General features: G+C 38.2%; 1 protein-coding gene across 1 annotated transcript in view; it reads left to right on the top strand.

Moving 5' to 3' along the window:
- IFT57 (intraflagellar transport 57) overlaps window positions 1-5086 on the top strand; it is a 40060-nt gene extending 34974 nt beyond the window's left edge. Inside the window, exon 11 of the mRNA XM_067279132.1 lies at window positions 4202-5086. Within this exon, the coding sequence (XP_067135233.1) occupies window positions 4202-4380 (179 nt within the window). The 3' untranslated portion in view covers window positions 4381-5086. The remainder of the gene's footprint in view (window positions 1-4201) is intronic.
- Window positions 5087-19949: the final 14863 nt, after the last annotated feature.

Here is a 19949-nt window from a genome sequence, read left to right as displayed (position 1 = left end):
TGGTATCTGGTACCACTGTATATGCCTTTGAGTGTTCAATGCCAGGTGTGTACAAGATTCCAATTCTGGACCACAGATTTGTCGTAATGAGAGAATACACAGGAACAACAGCTGGGTCTTAAATACATGTGTAAGAGAACACCAATAGAACGTAAGGGCGGGTACCCAAGCTACTTCGCTAGCGACATAGGCAACGGTACCGAGATATGAAGCCATCTATACACGGCCAACATAGTCCGACCAACTGGAAATTTATTTGTCTTTGAAAACCAAGAGATGCATAAACTTTAATGATAACGAGAGTGTATTCAACACATGGAAGATGGCACACTAAATTCCGTTCTAATCATGTAGTCGATGGAATTTCTAGTTCATACAACACACAAAATCGTACATATCTTGATATAGACTTTGATTATTTGTAGACCTGTAAGCTAAGTGAACATTGTAATGAAAATGATTTGCATAATGATGTGGATGACGTTTGAATTGTAGAAAGTCTAGCAAGTGCATGTGTCCAGAACAGTTACCTAGGACAAAATGGTGAATAAGAAAATAAGTGATGAAACAGTTGTGATAATTAGAACTCTTTTAGAACTTGGGTGGATATTCGGACAGACATTACAGAAATTAAAGACTGGCCAGTATGGAGAACCACCAATGCAATCAGAAATGGGACGAAGATTTGGTGTTGGTCGACAAGTAGCCAGTTATAATCTGAAGAAAATGAGTCAAGAAATCTTCATGCCCTGAGCTTTCCGATGTATCTATCTAGAATAGATATCTCGGGTTTTTGCCATTCTACTTGCTGAAGTAAAATAAGTGTAAAAGTAATCACAACTGACGAATCTTGGTTCTGTCTCACTAAATTCCGTGGACATAGGAAAGTCCACTACATTAAAAGGAGCCAAAATTGCTCCAATGCACCATCAACTTCCTCATCCTATCCTCAAGGGGTTATGGTTTGGGCCGGAATTTCAGCGAAGGGAGCAACGAAGCCCATTTTCGTGTAACCTGGGGCAAAAGTATCATCAAAATACTACATCGAGAAGATCCTTCGTCCTTTCTTCCAGTTAAATGTCAACAGACTGTTTCCGGATGGCGACTTTGTATTTCATCAGGGGTTCTAGGCTGCTATGTGAGAAGTTGTCGAACGACATTTGGTGACGTCACGGTCGACTCCACTCACTGTAGCAAGTCAAAGTCAATATTCGACTTTCCGGTCGTTGTTAAAGTCAGCGCTTCGGCGTCGCTGCTTCAGCACTGCTGTATGACGTAACACACGTGGTTTAACAACACGACTGCTGCAGCAGTAAAGATGGCGGCTATTTGGGGTGCGGTTTATGTATTTTGTGAACTTTTTAATTCTAAAACTAATTCTCGATCATCATCAACGCTGTTATTCTCGTCTTTTTTCAATAAAAGGCCAAGAGAAGTGGAGGAGGAATAAATTCTTACGGGTAATAAATGAATCTCCAAGAAAAAAGGTAAAAATCATGGATTATGTCGAAGAAACCATTCCACGGTACAATTATATCGACTTCAAAGCACATTTTCGTCTTAAACGAGAAACTAGAATTTATTTTACTAAATATAAACCTCCACAAGAAGTCAAACACTGGTAGGCCATCTTTATATTATTCTGATAAAGAAAAAGTGTTACTATTATCGTAGTGGACGCTGGGAAACCAAGAATCGTTTCGTGGTATCGCGGACAGATTTGGATTAGAAAGAGGACACGCACGTCGACTGTTCATTACATTTTGAACAGAACTAAGTAAAATGAGACAATATTTCATTCAGTGGCCAACTGGACAACAGGCAGCCGACGTTGTAAGGAAGTTTTCAAAATTGCATGGATGGAAAAGTTTCCCGTACTGCTGAGCAAATGTAGGATCTAAAATTAAAGATTACGAAAAAGATTTCCAAAGATTAAAACATTTTAAAGTATATATCAGTACATAATATTTTAATACAACTATTTAATTCCATATAACAAAGTAATTAAATATTAATGATTGAAGTATGATATAGGATTAAACTGAATGTACAAATTTTAAAATGATTTCTTTCATTGTGGAACATGTCTCGCTTTGGATACTCTCGCCTAAAGTATATGGTTAAAATATTTTTTTAAACTTAAAACCAACATATTTATAATTCAGACATTTCCATTAAATATTGCAATATCTGAAGTATTTTATACGTAGAACATTATTTCATAGAATTCAAAAAGGTTAATGTTACCTTAGGTAGCCAAGATGGCGGCTCGTCTCCGATCCCAGCAATCAGAAGACAGGGAACAGTAGGGACGCACGTTCTAACCTAACCTATTCTAATAAATTACCATAATTATTAGCAACCAAATTATTAGAATAGGTTAGGTTAGAACAGCGGTTCCCAACCAGTGGTCCGCAAGAGCTAAAATATGGTCCGCGAAAGATTTAAAACTTTTATTCAATTTAAATTATTATTCCCACATTGATACAAACTGAATTTAATTTTTACTAAAAATGTTATGTTTTCTATTATAATAGTACTGCTAAAGCATGTTACTCTTGAGTTTAACGATTACTTATGTTAAAAGTTTTGATTAAAGTTTATTTTTAGATTGACATAGTTTATTTTTCTTAAACCTTGTGGTCCCTTCTAACAACAATGAAATCAAAGTGGTCCCTGGTCAAAAGAAGATTGGGAACCGCTGGGTTAGAACGTGCGTCCCATTATTTCCTTGCTGGAATTAGACGAGCCGCCATCTTGGCTACCTAAGGTAACATTAACCTTTACCGTTTTTTTATCTTAAATGCTGTCTTCTTGTCTACAAAAACTTTAAATTTATTTTCAATAATAAATTCGAACTCTTCCGCCATTTTGCTGTAGCAGAAAAACCACCACCTTCAAGCGCTGTAAAAATATCCTCGAACTCAAGCGTTTGCTTTACGTGAAGCGGTGTACAGCCAAGAGTTTAACAACAGTTTAGCTGCAGCGATAGCAAAGCGCTTAGTAAAGCGACGAGTTTAACAACGACCGGTTTGACTTACTACAGTGAGTCGAGTCGCAAACTAGTCGAATATCGACTAGTTTTTGGCGAGTCCGTTGGGTGACGTTTTTGGACTCCGTGGCCTCGAAATGTCGAGAAATGAAAAAAAGGGGGAAATCCAGATATTTTCTGTATGCACGGATGTTAGCGGCACAATTCGTCCACTTTGAAACTTAATAAATCCAGTGTCTTGTCGACAATTTCCGAAATTCTGCAGGGAGGTTTGCGTATTAGGGGAATCGACATTGAATTTTGGTGGTTAAAGGTCGACGGGACGGGAAGATAGAGGGGTGAGACAGCGAAGATTTTACTCGGTATTAGCATTTGCCATTTTTATATAAAATTCGTCTTCGGCTTCAAAATTAAACTTGCATCATTTTATATAATTTCACGAAAAGTTTTTAAATGAAATATCGTAACTTTAAATTTCTTTGCCGGGAAAGTCGAGCAACTCGTCGTGGGATATTTTTTATATTTATACGCGTTTATTATTTTATATTTAATTCGTCGACTAGTTAAATGCCGTAAATTTAAAATGTTCTACACGCCAAATGGCGTAAATTTCGACCGGATTCAAATTCTTTACATCGTAAGCAGTTCATTAATTTGAATTTTCAATCGGCATACCGAAGACGGTCTAAACAACGCCGACAACGTTTGCCGTTAAATGACATTTCGGCTGGAACTTTACAGCATACAGTGCCAGGCGAAATCGGAACTATCCGGTTTACCGTACGACGTAATTTAGAGTACTGCCTAACGGTTAATCCGTATAATTAATACACTCCGCGGAAAGAAAATATACGCCATGCGTGCGCGCAGGCGTATATTTTGTTTTTGTGCGGAGATTATGCAGTGAATAGCGGTTAGTTTGGCGCAAAGAATGCGTTATTCGAATTTATTTTTTGGAAATAGAAGTACGCGTCCGAAAAGTATCGAGGCCAGTTTGCCAAGGAAATTTTTCTTCCCGGGGTGGGCAGCGAGTCTTCTCGGCGTCGGTGCCGTTAATTAAAGGCCCGAAGGAAGTTCGTACGGCGGACGAAATTATCGAACGGTATTTTTTCCGGCGGGAATATCGTAGGTGGGGTGGGCCTGGCGGGGAATCCGAGAGAGGGCGCGGTAGGAAAGAAGAGAATAAAAGTAGCGTTTGTGTACTTTCAGCTCCTCTGGTGAACGTGCGGAAGGCCCTGGCCCGCCTGAAGAGTGAGACGGCTCAGACGGACGTCAGGATTGGGGTGGCCGCCCACACGCTGCTGCGGGCCAAGTTGAAGGAGAAGGGAAATCTGCAGAGAGCGGCCGATCCGCTGCCAGCCGCCGCCGACTTCGATTCCGTCTTCTGAACGGCCGTATGGCCCGATAAAGACGCCCGGCCGAGGCAATTCGAACCGTGGGAAATTGCCATTAAAAGGGGGAACTGCGGCTTCTTTGTATTTAAAGAAAGCCGCGAGTCGCCGAGTCGACGGCTTTACCTTTCGAGCCAAAGCCGTCTTTTTTTTAATTAAATACGGTTGGTGGTTACCGGAGTTTACTTTTCGTCGGTTACGGCGTTAACGCCCGAGTCCGGAAACCGGCCGCGTTATAGCTTTCCTCCTTTTTCAATCGTCTCGGTAAACTTTAATACCGGACGTAAATTGTCCGTAACCGAAACGTCGGCGCCGGAAAATCCCCCCCCCGACAAACGCTTACTCCGCGCCTTCACTCGCCACACTTCCGTTCCGACCGCGTTAGGTTGGTGGGGACGACGATTATAAGAAAACGCACGCACTCTTCGTCCTCTGTTGGCAAAACTGAAGAATAAAGACCATCTCCGGATGGTCTCCATGTAAACGTTAAAATAATGTCGCTTTTAAACCAGTCGAGTTTTTGGTCAAAAAATATCAAACCTTTTACTTTTGAAAAAGTCTTAAAATATAAATCGTTTTAAAATTAACAATTATAAAAGAAGCGAACGTTCTTTTAATCCTGCGCGCGCGGCATTTCTTTGAAAATTCCTGCGTCACGCGTTGGATGTCATTTCGTATCGTAATAAAGACTTTGAAATATTTATCTGCCAATAATTTAATACAATTGTCACAAACACCTTTTAATATTTGCATTCTTTAAAGAAATAATTAATTAATTTAGTTTTAATTTCATGTGTGCTCTGTAACAAAAATTCAGTATATTAAAATTGTTCTGAAATATTTCTGAAGATAACTTTTTCCCACCCTCGTTTGGATACAGCATTCTGCAATTGTCATATTTTTTCATTTCTATGTGAAACGTTCCCATATTATAATTATTATTAAAAGATGATAATACACTTTTACTTTTGGTATGGATTAATATGCTACATGCCCATCCCATGTTTTTAGGAAATCTGTAAAACGATTGCAAATCACTTTGTATTTTGTAATTAAAACAGCCACATATAGCGCAAATAACACCACTCCCGGTCATTCTAATTATTGTGAGATATAATAAGTTCAAAAGTTTAATACGCAAAACCGTCTCCTTATACACGGTACAAATGGAGTAAAGTGCAGTTATCTCCTCGAATCACTAGATGTTGGGCAGAAACTTGTCGCCAGTTTCCAGTGGAAGTTTCCACTATTGTCGTATATAAACTATTTCCTATTGCTTGTACTAACAAACACTAGGTCGAGGATATGAAGGCGAGCACGTGGCCCGCAGCTGGCACCCCATTGGGTCTGCGGGCGTACTGCATCTGTATGGCTGAGGTAGATCCACGTGACTGCGTCGCCATGCGCAGTGTCTTCCTCGACCTCGCATACCTGAAATATGAGTTCCGAAGTGTTTATGGCAAATACTAGCCGGTATATGCGCGCGCAGGACGGAAGTGGCCGTCTCCAGCGTGCGAGAAACGTAGTAAGCTCGTAGTTTAAAGTCGTGATTCGACCGAGTGTATGTGCTTTTTAATAAAAAAAAATTAAAATACCAAACCTTCGACGCCTAGCGTCTTACTCATTCGGCTATCGCCGTTATCAGTACTACTCGCGTGGAAGTTCCGAAGAGTTATAACTAACGCGACCATTTATTTTTTGACTCAAAACGGGACATTGGTTTATTTAGGTTAATTAACAGGTAGTCAATAAAAGAAAACACTTTTTTTAAAGTTATTTATTCAGAAAAAGTCAGTCAGCTTAAAAGTTACGAATTAAAAAATATATATACCCGAAACGTTTAGTTATATTTATATTTATCAGAGGAACAAATTTGCTTTAATATAGCTGGTGATGATTTTAAGTAAGAATGAAACTCTTGGCACGTTTTTTTATATTCACCTTAATTATCAACATCGCCTTTAGAACTGAAATTTGTAACTGGGTCTTCTCAGATGGCCACAATTTGTTCATCATGAAAAATACTCTTTCTACTGGAGCTTTTGTAGCAGGCAAACATAAAATATATTCAATTAAAATAGAAATGTTTTCATGCCGAAGATTGTTGGCTCGAAAGTGTTTGAATACTTCCATCCAACGAGTTTCCGTGGAAACATTTAGATTATTCCATTCGGTTACTTTATCCGATGTAATGTAGTTACAAATTAACGAAAATTCGTCAAAAACTTCTGCATCTTTATTACAGTCAATATATTCCTTTTCAATTAATACATCCAGAGATTTTTGAACGTCTTCCCATGCGGGGACCTTTTTTAAATCTGCCCAATAAAATATCTTCATTTCTTTGGTAAGAAAGCAAGTCCACTGCTCCAGATATTCACGGCTTGTTTGATAAAATTCTGTAGTCGCCCTTTTCACAAACTCTTCATTTATGTCAGTAACATTATCTTTCGATTTCCCTATTAATTGACGGACCATAAATGGAAGAAACTGATTGGTCTGTTTCTGAGTCAAATTGTTTTTAATTGATTGATTTCTTTTGCAGCTTCAATTGCCGATACAGTCTGACCTTCCAGTTTCAATACAGCTTGATGAAAACTTGCTGACAGAGCGTGTAAAAAATAAAGCCACAATTTGGATGTGGGATCTTCAAAAAAGTTTTTTAGTAACAGGGGACATTTTTCAATACTCAAAAAGTAGTTTTTTAATGGCTGATACATTTTTAAAACCCTTTCCAAGGCAGGCATAAGAGCAAGCCATCTAGTTTTGCTATAGCCGAGCATTTGTTGATATTCCGTTTCAGTTTCGGCGCAAAACTCCTTTAGAGTTTCAACTCGAATCGTGTAAATATAAAAAAATGAAAATATCTTCACAATAATGCTTTCGTAATCTAAGGGTAGCCTGTCTGCAGCAGATTTTATTGCATTGTGAATTACATGGGCTCCACATCCAATACCTATCAGTGGCTTTTTCAGTGATGATTGCAATTTCGTTAACACATTGTTAGTTCCTGGCCTAGCCGCACCTCCGAAATTGACGTTGGCATTGTCTCCGCAAAATGCCACGACTTTTGCTGTCAAATTATTATCTGTCAACACTTGGTTTAAATAATCGACAATGACGTCAGAAGTCTCACCTGGTTGGTCTTGGAGATCTAAAATTTTTACTTGCACACCTACGTAAGGTTAAAAAAAGCGCACTAGAATAGGGTATATTTTCTTGTTACCGTGGTTTGAAGCGTCGTTTAGTATTGTAATACAATTGGTCTTATCAAGATCATCTTTTAATTCTTTCATTGCTGTAGGCGTCAAAACATTTACTACAATAGCTTCTGATTTCGTACGCGCGCATGTAAATTTGGGATCAAAACATGATTGAATTAATTTCGACGCACAATCATTAGAGCGAAAACTGTGGTTTTCTTGTATCGTGTGATAAGCCCAGACGCCTTCTGCCGCGGCGATATCCAAATCCTTTAAAGTTGGCGCGTCCGATTTCTTGAAAAAGGTTAACATCGAAGAACTCGAAGCGGCGGTACGATCGGCATTTTTATGTTTTTCAGACTTTAAATGCTGTTCAATATCACTGGCACCACCATGGGAAACGCTAAATTCTGTACGACACTTTTCACATCTGACATCTGAGGGAGTATTTATTTGCTTGATAAACGGATATTTTGCTTGTAAGTTAACATTGAACGTACACTTGCGTTTCGGCATTTTAACTTATGATTCCAAAACAAAAGAAGTTTAAGTTATTTACTAGGTACACGAGCATCAAACAACAACAAAACAAATATCGAGAAGTGGGGCGAACGAAAAATCTGCCAAACAATTAGTCAACAAAGCGCGAGCGATGACGTCTTCGCCACTCTCGACTATCGTCGCGTCAACCGACGACGCGGTTTGCTCTCGCACACCGATCGCGTCCGGCCGCCGGCGCGACGGCCGTCCGGCCGGCTCGACTACTCAAATTTTCGCGCGGTTTCAGAAAACGGGACAATTTTGCGTCCCAGAGTTCATTTCGGGGACACCGGGACTCGTAACTCTAAAAAGGGACAGTCCCGTTCAAAACGGGACGTCTGGTCACGTTAGTTATAACCTAAACTGTCAATTTTCGGAAACGCTTGGAAAATAGGTCCTATTATTTGGACCAGGAGCTGTTCTCAGGGCCGCGTGCTCGCCGAGTTTCGTTCGAATCGGAGACCGAATGTCTGGTCGTCTGTTTGTCGTTTTCTATAGCTCGAGAAAGACGAAAGTATGTGGTGAGGCTATTCTCAACAGCGGCTTATCACATTATTTGGTAATTTTATACCTACGTAAAAATTAGTGAATCCTCTTCTTTGGTTTCGGAACGACCTTAGTCGTCTTATACGTTTTTTTCTGATGCCATATCATTAGGCTTACCAGACGTCCCGTTTTGACCGGGATTGTCCCGGTTTGACGACGATGTCCCAGCGTCCCGGCCAGTTTGTTATTTTGTCCCGGTTATTTGGTAAAATTTTAAAAGTGCCGAATATACAAGAAGTAAATATAGTGCAGCTTCGAGTAACATAGCCAGTGGTGATATTCGGCGGGTTCGCACAGGTTCGGCCGAACCCGTTGTTAAAATTTTCAGTTTCCCGAACCTTGTTAAACACACGGAACATTTCTCAGTGGGTTTGTTTTTTTTTTTTAAATATATTAAAATATGCGTATTATACTCTGTAATACTACTAAACTAGAGCTTTATACCCTGTTCGTACCGAGCATTTCAATCTAGATTGTGAGCAAGGTCAGGGAGTATGTCTTGGTGCGATCTCTCTCGACCGTTTCAATCGAGGTTTAATCGCGATCGATTCAAGAGAGTTCTTGATCCAGTCATAAGAGAGATCCCAGAATGCCACGCGCGCGAGGTAATACAAGATGGCTGTCGAACTCGTGTCGGGCTATCGACAGCGAAAGAAAAAGTACAATGTATCTCGAGAGATGGTGACACGTGTGTATTTCCAGAAGCGCCATTTCGCGGTAAAGATTACTCTGCCTAAAAAAAAAGGTCGACAACCCTAAAATATCATCGTTACCTGCCCTTCACCCATGGCTCGTTACGTTCCAAGTACGCCACTGATTGTTAGATATACGGTTGCAAGAAAAGGTATTGTATTTATTTCTATTCAAACTCCCATTTCATTTGTCGTGATTGTCAGGGAAAAATTTTCTGCTAGCGAACCCCTTGTTAAATATTTCGAATATCACCACTGAATATACATGAAATATCCAATAATGTTAACAAAAATATAATTTTGAATAGGATTTGTAGAAATAATCAAGCACTTATCAGAAAATGAAAAAAAAATCATGACTTGCGCATGCCACTGAAATTAGTTCAGATTCAGATTCTAGTGAAAGGTGTTAATTACTTACCACATCAACTTTCCACGTCGACACGAGAACAATGTGCACAATAGAAAAGTTAAATTTAACAATGAAAAACAAATTAAACTTATTCATTAAACATAAAACGAGCGTAGACACTGAAAAGAGTAATATACTGTAAGTTTAAAAGTGTGAAAGATATAGTTAAGAAAGAAATTATTTATTTCTTAGAGCAAAAAATACAAGAAACGTATCTTTAAAAGGTTTTCAATATTCTAAGAACACTACGTCCAACTAGCATTGATTCTGAGAGAGCTTTTTCGGTTAATGTTACCCTAGGATCCAAAATGGCGGCCGGGGAAATTTTTCCCTACTTCGGAGACTGCGACGGGGAAAAAGTTTTCCCCTGCATTCAAGATGGCCGCGGTTCCGGCCGCCATCTTGAATTTCTCTGCAGATTCCGCGGATATTTTAACCGAAATAAACAATAAAAAACAACAAAAAGAGGAGTTTTTTACTCACTTTTCGATTGTTCGATATTCTGAGTATGATCTCCTGTTTGTGGGTCGACGAAATTTTTCGAATGTTTGACTGTTCTATGCAGTGGTAATATTCAGCGGGTTCGCACAGGTTCGCCCGAACCCGTTGTTAAAATTTTCAGTTTTCCGAACCTTGTTAAACACACTGAATATTTCTCAGTGGTTTTTTTTTTTTTTTTAAATATATTAAAATATGCGTATTATACTCTGTAACACTACTAAACTAGAGCCTTATACCTCGTTCGCACCGAGCATTTCAATCTAGATTGTGAGCAAGGTCGGGGACTATGTCTTGGTGCGATCTCTCTCGACTGTTTCAATCTCGACCGAAACGAGGTTTAATCGCAATCGATTCAAGAGAGTTCTTGAAACTAGATCCAGTCATAAGAGAGATCCCACAATCTCACGCGCGCGAGATAATACAAGATGGCTGTGGAATACGTGTCGGGCTATGGAGGCGAAATAAAAAGAATATTGTATTTCGAGAGATGATGACATCTGTCTATTATCAGCAGTGTCATTCGGAGTGAAAAATTCTCTGCCCAAAAAAAAAGGTCGACAGCACTAATATACTATTGTTTCCTGGTCTTCGCCCAGGGCTCGTTACATTCCAAATACGCCACCGATTATTAGATATATCGCAAGAAAAGGTATTGTATTTATTTCTAGCCAAAACTTTTATTTTGTTTGTCGGTCATTGTCAGGGAAAAATTTTCTGCTAGCGAACCCTTTGTTAACCATTTCAAATATCACCACTGAACATAGCGATTTGGCAATTACACCTCTGTTACACTCACTGTTGCCAATCTAAATACTTCGTATCGAGATCTAAGTACTTTTAATGTTGTCTAGATGTTTTCCCCAAAATTTATAGCATATGGCCTAATGAAGTTAAATGTTTTGTTTTTTGACGGAATTTATAATAGCACGTAGCCTATGAGATCCAGATATTTTTATTTCATTTTTTTAGATATTTTGTTTCAGAGTTGGTAACATTGAAACTCACACTAGCCACGTCATTGCTGCGCATGTCATATGTTAGTCCAGTTCAAATTGCCAGTCGGCATTTACGATTACAGTCAAACCTGTTTTTATGCGGGGGATAGGGACCGCATTAAAAAAAATAGCACGAAACTTCACGAATGGCTGTAAAAAAATAGTTTTCGCAACACAATTAAAAAATATTTTTTATGCGGTCAACAGGGACCGCATAAAAAAGTCTCACATAGAAAATAACTCAAAACCGTACGAAATAGAATTTATTGACAACAGATGTCAGCACTTGACTGCATCGTCTGGTCTATCGTCTGTTTTACATATTTTTGTCCAGGTGGTGTTTTGTTGACTTAAAAAGTAAATTATTTCATTTTTCGCATATTCATGCAATAATATTACTATAATAAGTGCATTTATGCTATAATAAGTTTATTTAGCTATAATAAGTCAACGTGAGACATGACGAATCGCACGAGACTAGTCGCCAACTATACCGCACAAATTAAAAATCGCACAAAAAAAACCGCATAAATTTAAAATTCGCATTAAAAAAATCGCACATAAAAAGAGCGCATAAAAACAGGTTTGACTGTACTTCGTACTGTACAATACATTAAATTCATTTAATCTCTAAAATGCCAAAAAGAAACCATGTTTTTACTGATTGAAAAAAGGCTGTGATCATATTGACCAAGTGAAATATGAACTGTGTTTTCAGAATTTTCAGTAACTCATAATGGGCATTCGAACATTAAAAATCTCTTGAAATGTGCGAAATATAAGGCAAGCAATAGGAACTCCCTGAAATGTATTGTCATATTTTAAATGTACCGATTTAAGTGACAAAGAATTTTTGAAAAAGTTTACACTAGTGATAAATATTAATGACTTAATAATAATATATGTTTAGTTCAGTTATTAAAAATTGCTTTTAACTTGTTTTTGCTAACAACTACTTTATTTAGCCTTTTCAATCACAGGTACTTATCCTAGTAGGCTTAATTTTCTGTTGCGAGTATTTTCTCAAAATTGTCCCGGTTTGAGAAAAAAATATTATGGTAAGCCTACATATCATTATCTTCTCATAAATCCTCGTTCGAATCGTCATCGCCTCTTTGTAAATAATTTATTTCTGAAAGAACTTTATAATAGTCATATTTGTGGGAGACTGAACTTGACAAAAAATTTTATTCAAAAATTTTTCGAATAAAACCAGAAGAATAACGTTGAAATTCGTTAAAGTATTTCTTAAGAAAAATTTTGGAAAATATCACTACACTTCCCCCGGATTCGTTTCCCTTCGAGGACCAGGAACTAAACGGCACAAATTCGCGCATTGGACATAGACTAATATTATCAAACAAGGGCATGAGCAACGAGGAGCAGGACCCTCAAAATAAAAGGTGATCGATGACGACAAGCGGACAGAGTTCGTCGGTCATCTCGAGTTGGTTGGTCAGTTAAGGCTCGCTATCTTCTTAGTCGCCAGCCTCGACTCTCTTGGACAGTTCGGCTGTTCAACTATTTAAGACATCGGGCAACTCACTCTCGGATTTACATCCACCTACCTGCAAAAGCTGCTCCCGTCCAGAGACGTCTTACCAATGTCCTGCGCGTCCAGGGGCAGATCTACATAGGGGCTAATATGGCTTAAGCCCTGAGCCCCTAAGTGTCAAGGGCCCACAAAAATTGAATTATCATAAATTTTTAATACTTTTTCATTAACAATGAGCACGTATCGTATAGTAAAAAGTAGTTAATAGGTTAGGTTAGAATAGGTTAGGTTTGGTAAAAATGGGGCCCCATTGTACGTACTTCAATAAGCCCTAGACCCCGAAAAACCTACATCCATCCCTGTGCGCATCTATAAAATCTTTGGACCATCTCCAACGCATCCGTTACCTATCTTGAAGTCCCAAGGAAAAAGGTTCATCTCTCTGAAAACCAAGATATTTATCCCTGGCGCCCGATTGTAAACTCTCTTTTGGTTAGGAATCCGACACGATTTAATTGGTATGTTATTTGATTACTATATAGTTAGCTCTAGTATGTATATAGTATATGTATAATCCTATGTAAATAAATGGGTATTTGTTTAGAAAATTTAGTTGAGTGCACTTCTTTCGGGCGTGCTGTCTCTCGGACCTCGTCCGTCCCGAATCCGATCGCCTACAAACGCCATTACTCTCGCGTGAAACCGACATCTAACGGCCATGGCGATTTCTGTGTCCCTAAAGGCGCAGTGGTGCCAATCCTGACTTGGTGCCGATCCTGCGGTCACATATTATGAATGTTGCTACGGTACTACATTATTTAGTAATGAAATAAGTAAAATAATTGATTTAAAACAAGATATTCGAGAAAAGCTCCCATCGTAGCGATCGAAACAGTGGCGTGCCGTCGTTGGAAGCGGCGGAAGCGCTGCTTCCCTTGTATTTTCTAAAATATAAATTCATATTGGGCGATTATTTTCATATTCGAACGTACTTTGAATTAATTAAAAATAATATTTTATTATAACCACATTTTGTATCTTATTACAAATTTCTATACTATATGTAAAAAAACGATAAGATTACTATTGGATATTCGAATATCACTGGCGAAATGGAAGCGCTGTATTGTAGAAACTGGGTCAGCTTCCAAGCAGCCAGATTATAAGCATTTGCGCATGCGCTTTACAGAGCACCAACCTCATCTGGTTTAACTGGTGAAAGCTACACACGTGCAACGCTTCCAACGATTCTATCCCTTAGCTACTGGTAGGGAGCTATCTGACTAAGTGAATTGTTTAATATTTAAAAAGTAAAGAGTATTCAATGTTATTTTTACGTACGTTTCTTTTCAAAGTTATATTTAATTTAATTTTCATTTAATTATACTGTAATTATAAATACAGATTTTCAGACAAAATCTTTAGAATTTTTATCACTTTTGGATGATTTTCATATTAAAATTATTAACAATTTTTCAAAGCGTGTTTTAATTCTTTAAATTAAGTAAATTTTATGAGAAATTTTTCGATTTATCTAAATTACGTAGCGAATCGCAATATTTATATTCGTGTCCGGACTATATTGACAAGTAACTCTTAAATATAAAACATAATATAATTAATGTCGATCCGAACAAAGACGTACTAAAAAACTTATATGATTTAATATCATTAATTTTTACGGTACCATCTACCAGTGGGTCTGCTGAGCGCAGTTTTTCGACCACAGAGCAAATTCATACATTGGCCAGGAACACTCGGTCGGAGGAAAAATTGTGGTCGCAAGCGTCGCTTTCGATAGAAAGAAAGCTTTCAAATACGTTGATTAGTCGACGACCAGCGACTTTTATGATAAAGTAATTAACGACTTTGCGGAAAAATCGCCGAATAGATTTATTTTATAAAAAATTAAAAAAACAAGTTTTTCTATCATTGTTTGTATCGTATCAATTTCTATTATGTATTATTTGTATTTTAGAACTAAAATACATGAATTGTTTATTTTCATCATTTCTAGTATTTGTTTATAACTTTTATGGAAATGTCATGTACCGGGCAGGTCTGACCCGTCACGAAAGACGAGAAAAAACGGTTAATTTAGAGAAAAATTTATTAGTTTAAAAAAACATAGCTAAAAGTCGTTTGCAGTCGGACACCCGTCGCGCGGGGTGCAGGTGCACCCCAAACACTTTTAAACGCGTGTATTTTTTTATGTAATGAATGCTCAAAAATGATGCCCTCGGTACCTTCCTTCAAAGTACTGAAGATCGCACTGAAAATGTTAAAAATTCCAGGAAAAAACCTTTTACAAAAAAAACAGCAAATGCATGGGGTGCACCTGCACCCCCGCGCGCCTAACGGAGGAAGATTTTTAGCGCGACCACTAGAGGGGGTGGACTCGAGTTAGTGTACTAAAAAAACGGTCATTGTCTGATATCGAATCAGTCATAATACAAATGACGAATAAGAGCATAGAAGGCGTATAAATAAGATTTTTAAGGCCAATAAACGGAAAAAAGGTGTCCCATAGACTTAGCATTGAAAGTTTGAAAAGTGGCGTTTTTGGAAATATTTATTGCTAAATTGTCTTGAAAACATGTTTATCTGTCTAAATAACGTCAAACAATTTCTCGTTACCAAATTAGAAGTAAAAAAAAAACAATTAAAACAAGCGATTTTATAGCGACTGTTTACATAAGTCAAAGTAGTAGTCTGCGGGAGCGTGGCATTTCGCGGGAATTTTACCGACAATTGTTTTTACTGGTCGATCTAATAACAGACAAAGAAAGTAACCAAGCGTAAAAGTTAACTATCAATGTTATCTGGCAATAATCCGCCTTTTTATCCCTAGTCGCTGTAGAGTTTCGGGGGGTGTACTTTTGAAAATACTGAAATATTTTTGGCCCGGGGTTTGTGACAAAGCATTTAATGATTGGAACAGTTAAAAAACACATACGGGAATACGATTCAAAGATTAGATAGCAACAGACTTGTTTACAGTTTGAAAAATAGACTTTTGAAGTTAACGATTTTTTCCCTCAAAAATTCGCGAAACGTAATACTTTTTGTTTTCGTTATAAGTAAACAAAAATAATATATTTTAAGTAGTATTGTTGATTAATACATTAGAAACACAATCCCACTAACGTCAAAAACGAAAAAATCGCGAAAAAATTTTGATTTTTTCAGTAACAACTTTAGGCGCGCGTGGTGCAGGTGCACCCCGTGCACCCAACCGTATTCAACTCCCCCCCGTGCGCTTAACGCAGGGTTAATATCAAACTGCCAGGCAGATACTATAAATTGCGGAAGGAAGTCGTCCTATGATCGGTGGAAGATCGACTTCGTCTTCGATTTTGACTTTTCTCGTGCTCCAGGTAAGAGTCTCGTTACGCTTAGTAACCAAGGACCCAACCACTCAGGAAGCGTGATTGAGAGAGAATGACCAATCAAATGGACGAAAGAAAGAACGGAGATTGACATGATCCCCGACAATCGAAGACACCTCGCACTCGGTTAACGTTCCGAATAACCATAACGCCGTGTGTCAACGCGCAAGAAAAAAAAACAACAGTTTTTCGTCTGTTGTGCCAACCTGTAACCCGTGCCACTTCGGACTTAGACCGTGTCCCCGACGCCAACGGACGAAGTCTCCCCGTGCCTTACAGATTTGTCGACGCCGCTGTCCCGGGACCATCGATTAAAGAATACATCGACGCCCAGGACGTCCGAACGGTTTATTGTCCTAAAGCAAACTATCTTGTACATAGTATATGTTTATTTTATGTTAAAATAAACGGTTTTTGTCAGATACTTGTCTTTGTCTCTACAGCCACCACCCACGTACGAATCGACCCTAGACCATTACTGACGCGCAATTAACTGATTTCCCCTGGAAGTCGGCTTCTTACAGAAACACAGCTTCCCTGTCATCAAATGTCACGGCACGCTACTCGATCGAAACAAAAGATTGTCGTAAGGATCGATGTAAATTTTCGGCAATCGAACGCCCGACTGACATTTAGTTCGCGATTTGCTTATAATCGACAATCGGCCGTAGACTTTACATAACGAATTTTGATCTCGAATATCTCAGTCCATAGACCGAATTTCAAAATTTCGGCCTTGTCGATTTGTAGCCTACATATTTGCAGAAAATTATGCTTAGGCCTAAGGCCAGGAACGCACATGCGTAAAATTCAGCGTAAAATCTAGCATAGAACAGAAAACGTAAAAATTTTTCTGAAATTTCGGCTGAAACAGAACTGAAAATAAAGTAGAGCATGTCTATACTTTTTACGCCGTAAAATTCTTACGCCAAAATTCCTTCAATAAAGAGAAGTCTTTTCTGTGACGTCAAAGTGTAGACGTGCTTTTTATTCTAACAATGGCGGCAATGAGGGTTAACCCTAGAATTGTGACGGTCTCGAAAAAACGAAAAATAAATGAAATAGAGGAATTTATTGAATCCGTTCGACCGCATAAGTGTCATGTATAAAGACACTGTATTTAAACAACGTTTATGGATGGCGGTTAAAGTTTACCTAGGGAACCCCAATTGCCCCGCTTCCGGTCGCCATTTTGTTTGCTGTACTAAGCACGCGTACTACGTTCAAAAAATTATGCAAATTAGTATGTATAATTTTTTGAAAAAATAATAATTACATTAGTAAAAAATAAATGTTTTAAGATTATTTTGCAAGTTCAGCTAGCTATGAAATATAAAACAAACTGTTACTCATGTGTTTGACGCTCTGTCATACATTTCCTTTCCGTTTCTTCTCGCTTTTCCTTGATTTGCGATCCCTATCGCTGATGTTTCTATTTTTACTTGATATTTTTACATGTTTTTTAGTTTCGCCACACGAATGTGCCTTACTTTTTTCCCCTTCTTACACTCGTCACTTTATGGAGCAGCTGGAACGGACTCCGGTTCTTTCCATTTCGGCTCGATTCCGGATCCTTCTCTGCACACACCTCCTACAACCCACCTCGTCCCCTTCAATTTTCTACCTTTCTCGTATTTTCTCTTTGCAATTGCTGTTTCGTCTATTTCCACAACTTTATTTTTCCCGCCAATCTTAAAAGTACATAGGTTATTAATGGAAACCATCATAACAAAACGTAAAAAGTTTGCCTAGTCGACTGCTGTTTTTTTGGAGATTCCCGAAGCTCCAGCAGCAACAGTTAGCGAACACTCTAAACACAGTAGGTGCCAGATAAATGACAAAATACTCTCCCACGACAAACGACCACATTTCCCTTTAAAGGTTCCTCGGAAAGCTGAATAATTCGTCTTGCAAACATTACATCGCATCGATACAGAGTTTTTATCTGCTCTATACATTAATTTACGACGTTTCCCACATTTGTCGCATACCTCTTCTACGTGTTGCAAATTCGAGAATATTGCAAATTTCACATCACTAGGCATTTTCTTATCTATTGCTAAATCATCGAAACCAGAGTACATTAATCTAAAGAAACGACCGGAGGTACAATTAATCCAAAAATTTTCAGAATTAATGTATGCAGTTTCCATTTTGTCGCCAAAAAAAAAAAAGAAAAAAACGTCTTACAACAATTACGAATACGATAGAATTATTAAATTTGCTGCACGTCGCATCACGAAAAGTAGACGGAATAAAAACTTACCTATTTACTATTAAAAATAGCAGAAAGTAGCAGTTTTTCTTCAAAAATGTTTAACTGGTGGAAAAAAAAACCACTCGCAGCAGTCGAGCCGTCACGAAAAACAAAAAATTTGCATACGATAGCGTTATTTAAAAATTGCGCCTACTACACCGAATTTCTAAAATCACCTGCCGTCGAGATTACCGGAAGCGCGGCCATTGGGGTTCCCTAGGTAAACTTTAACCTGGATGGCTATAGGTGCAAAATTTCAAATAACAGGTAGGTCTAGTAGAATAGATATGTAGGCCTAGTATTTAGATCACACGTTCTTTATTTGAATTCGGAAATATAATTTAAATTTTCTATATTATAGCAGAGGAAGCGGAGAAAAAATGGAAGGTACAAAGTGATAGATAGCCTATATGAGAGGAAAAAATTAATAAAATTAGCACTGTTGGTGGCAGTGGTGTTTCCTATTCTGCCAGAATTTTTACGTATGTGTGTTCTGGCATAAAAGCGTAAAACAGAAACTGAACTGAAAGCTGATTTCTGATTCAGTTTTCTGCTACACAATTTTACGCACGTGTGTTCCTGGCCTAATGGTCGTGCGGTTGCTTTGCACTTGGATTACAGACAAAGCATTTTCTGACTTACGAAGATCTCCGCTCAATAACCAGTTGGTCAAAACCCAATGGATATCGTTTGTGCCTCTTAAATATGTTTACTTTTTACCAGATTTATATAAAAATACGTGGGAAAGTAGCCTATAAGGTCGACTCCGCCAATGCGGTCGTCCTTTTCACAATCATAGGAAATGCGATCAAAGAAGGTTACAAGATTATTTTTCTTCGTATAAGTCTTTATTATTTTGTACTTTTTCCACAGTATTAAATCTTAAAAATACTTTATGATATTTGCTAGTGTTGGATAAAAGTAGATAAGGACTAAACAGATGGTTTAATCCCGAATAAATACATTTCATCAACAGTTTTCTTTGTACTTTTTGTATACTCTTTCAGAACATCTTTCCCTTTTCCGATCATAATTTTGCACCTTAAACCAGAAGATCGACGTTCTAAAAATAGAGTATGTAAATTTAAATACAAAAAATAATGGAAAATAAGAAAATAACAGAAATAGTTTATATGTATAAATAGACGGCCGGATGTCCGAGCGGTCAAGGTGGCAGCCTACCGCCTGGGGGACCCGGGATCGAATCCGAACGGGTCGAATAATCCCCAGGAATTTTTCGGGGGGTGGTCCATTCGGATATGTCGGGCCCCGTCCCTCACCACCCGGTTGCCCCATTGTGGGCCTGGCCGAACCCATAATGGGCCTACTGAAAAGAGGCCCTCTTAGTGCCCACAGGGCGGAAAGAGTTAAAAAAAAAAATATGTATAAATATCTGTTAAATAGATTTATTTATTTTTGTTTGTCGTATAAAGGGAGGACTCGTTTATAAGACAGATCTGACAAAAGGTCACTTTTTTTTTTTTTCTAACAACGTTCGATCGGAATTTTAATATCCGACCTCGGAGCGATAAAATG

This window comes from Centruroides vittatus, unplaced genomic scaffold (genome assembly GCF_030686945.1).
Source record: "Centruroides vittatus isolate TY-2023 unplaced genomic scaffold, ASM3068694v2 contig_854, whole genome shotgun sequence".
NCBI lineage: Eukaryota > Metazoa > Arthropoda > Arachnida > Scorpiones > Buthidae > Centruroides > Centruroides vittatus.
The sequence above is the reverse complement of the archived record's forward strand: the minus strand, read 5'-3'. Positions and strand labels throughout refer to the sequence as shown.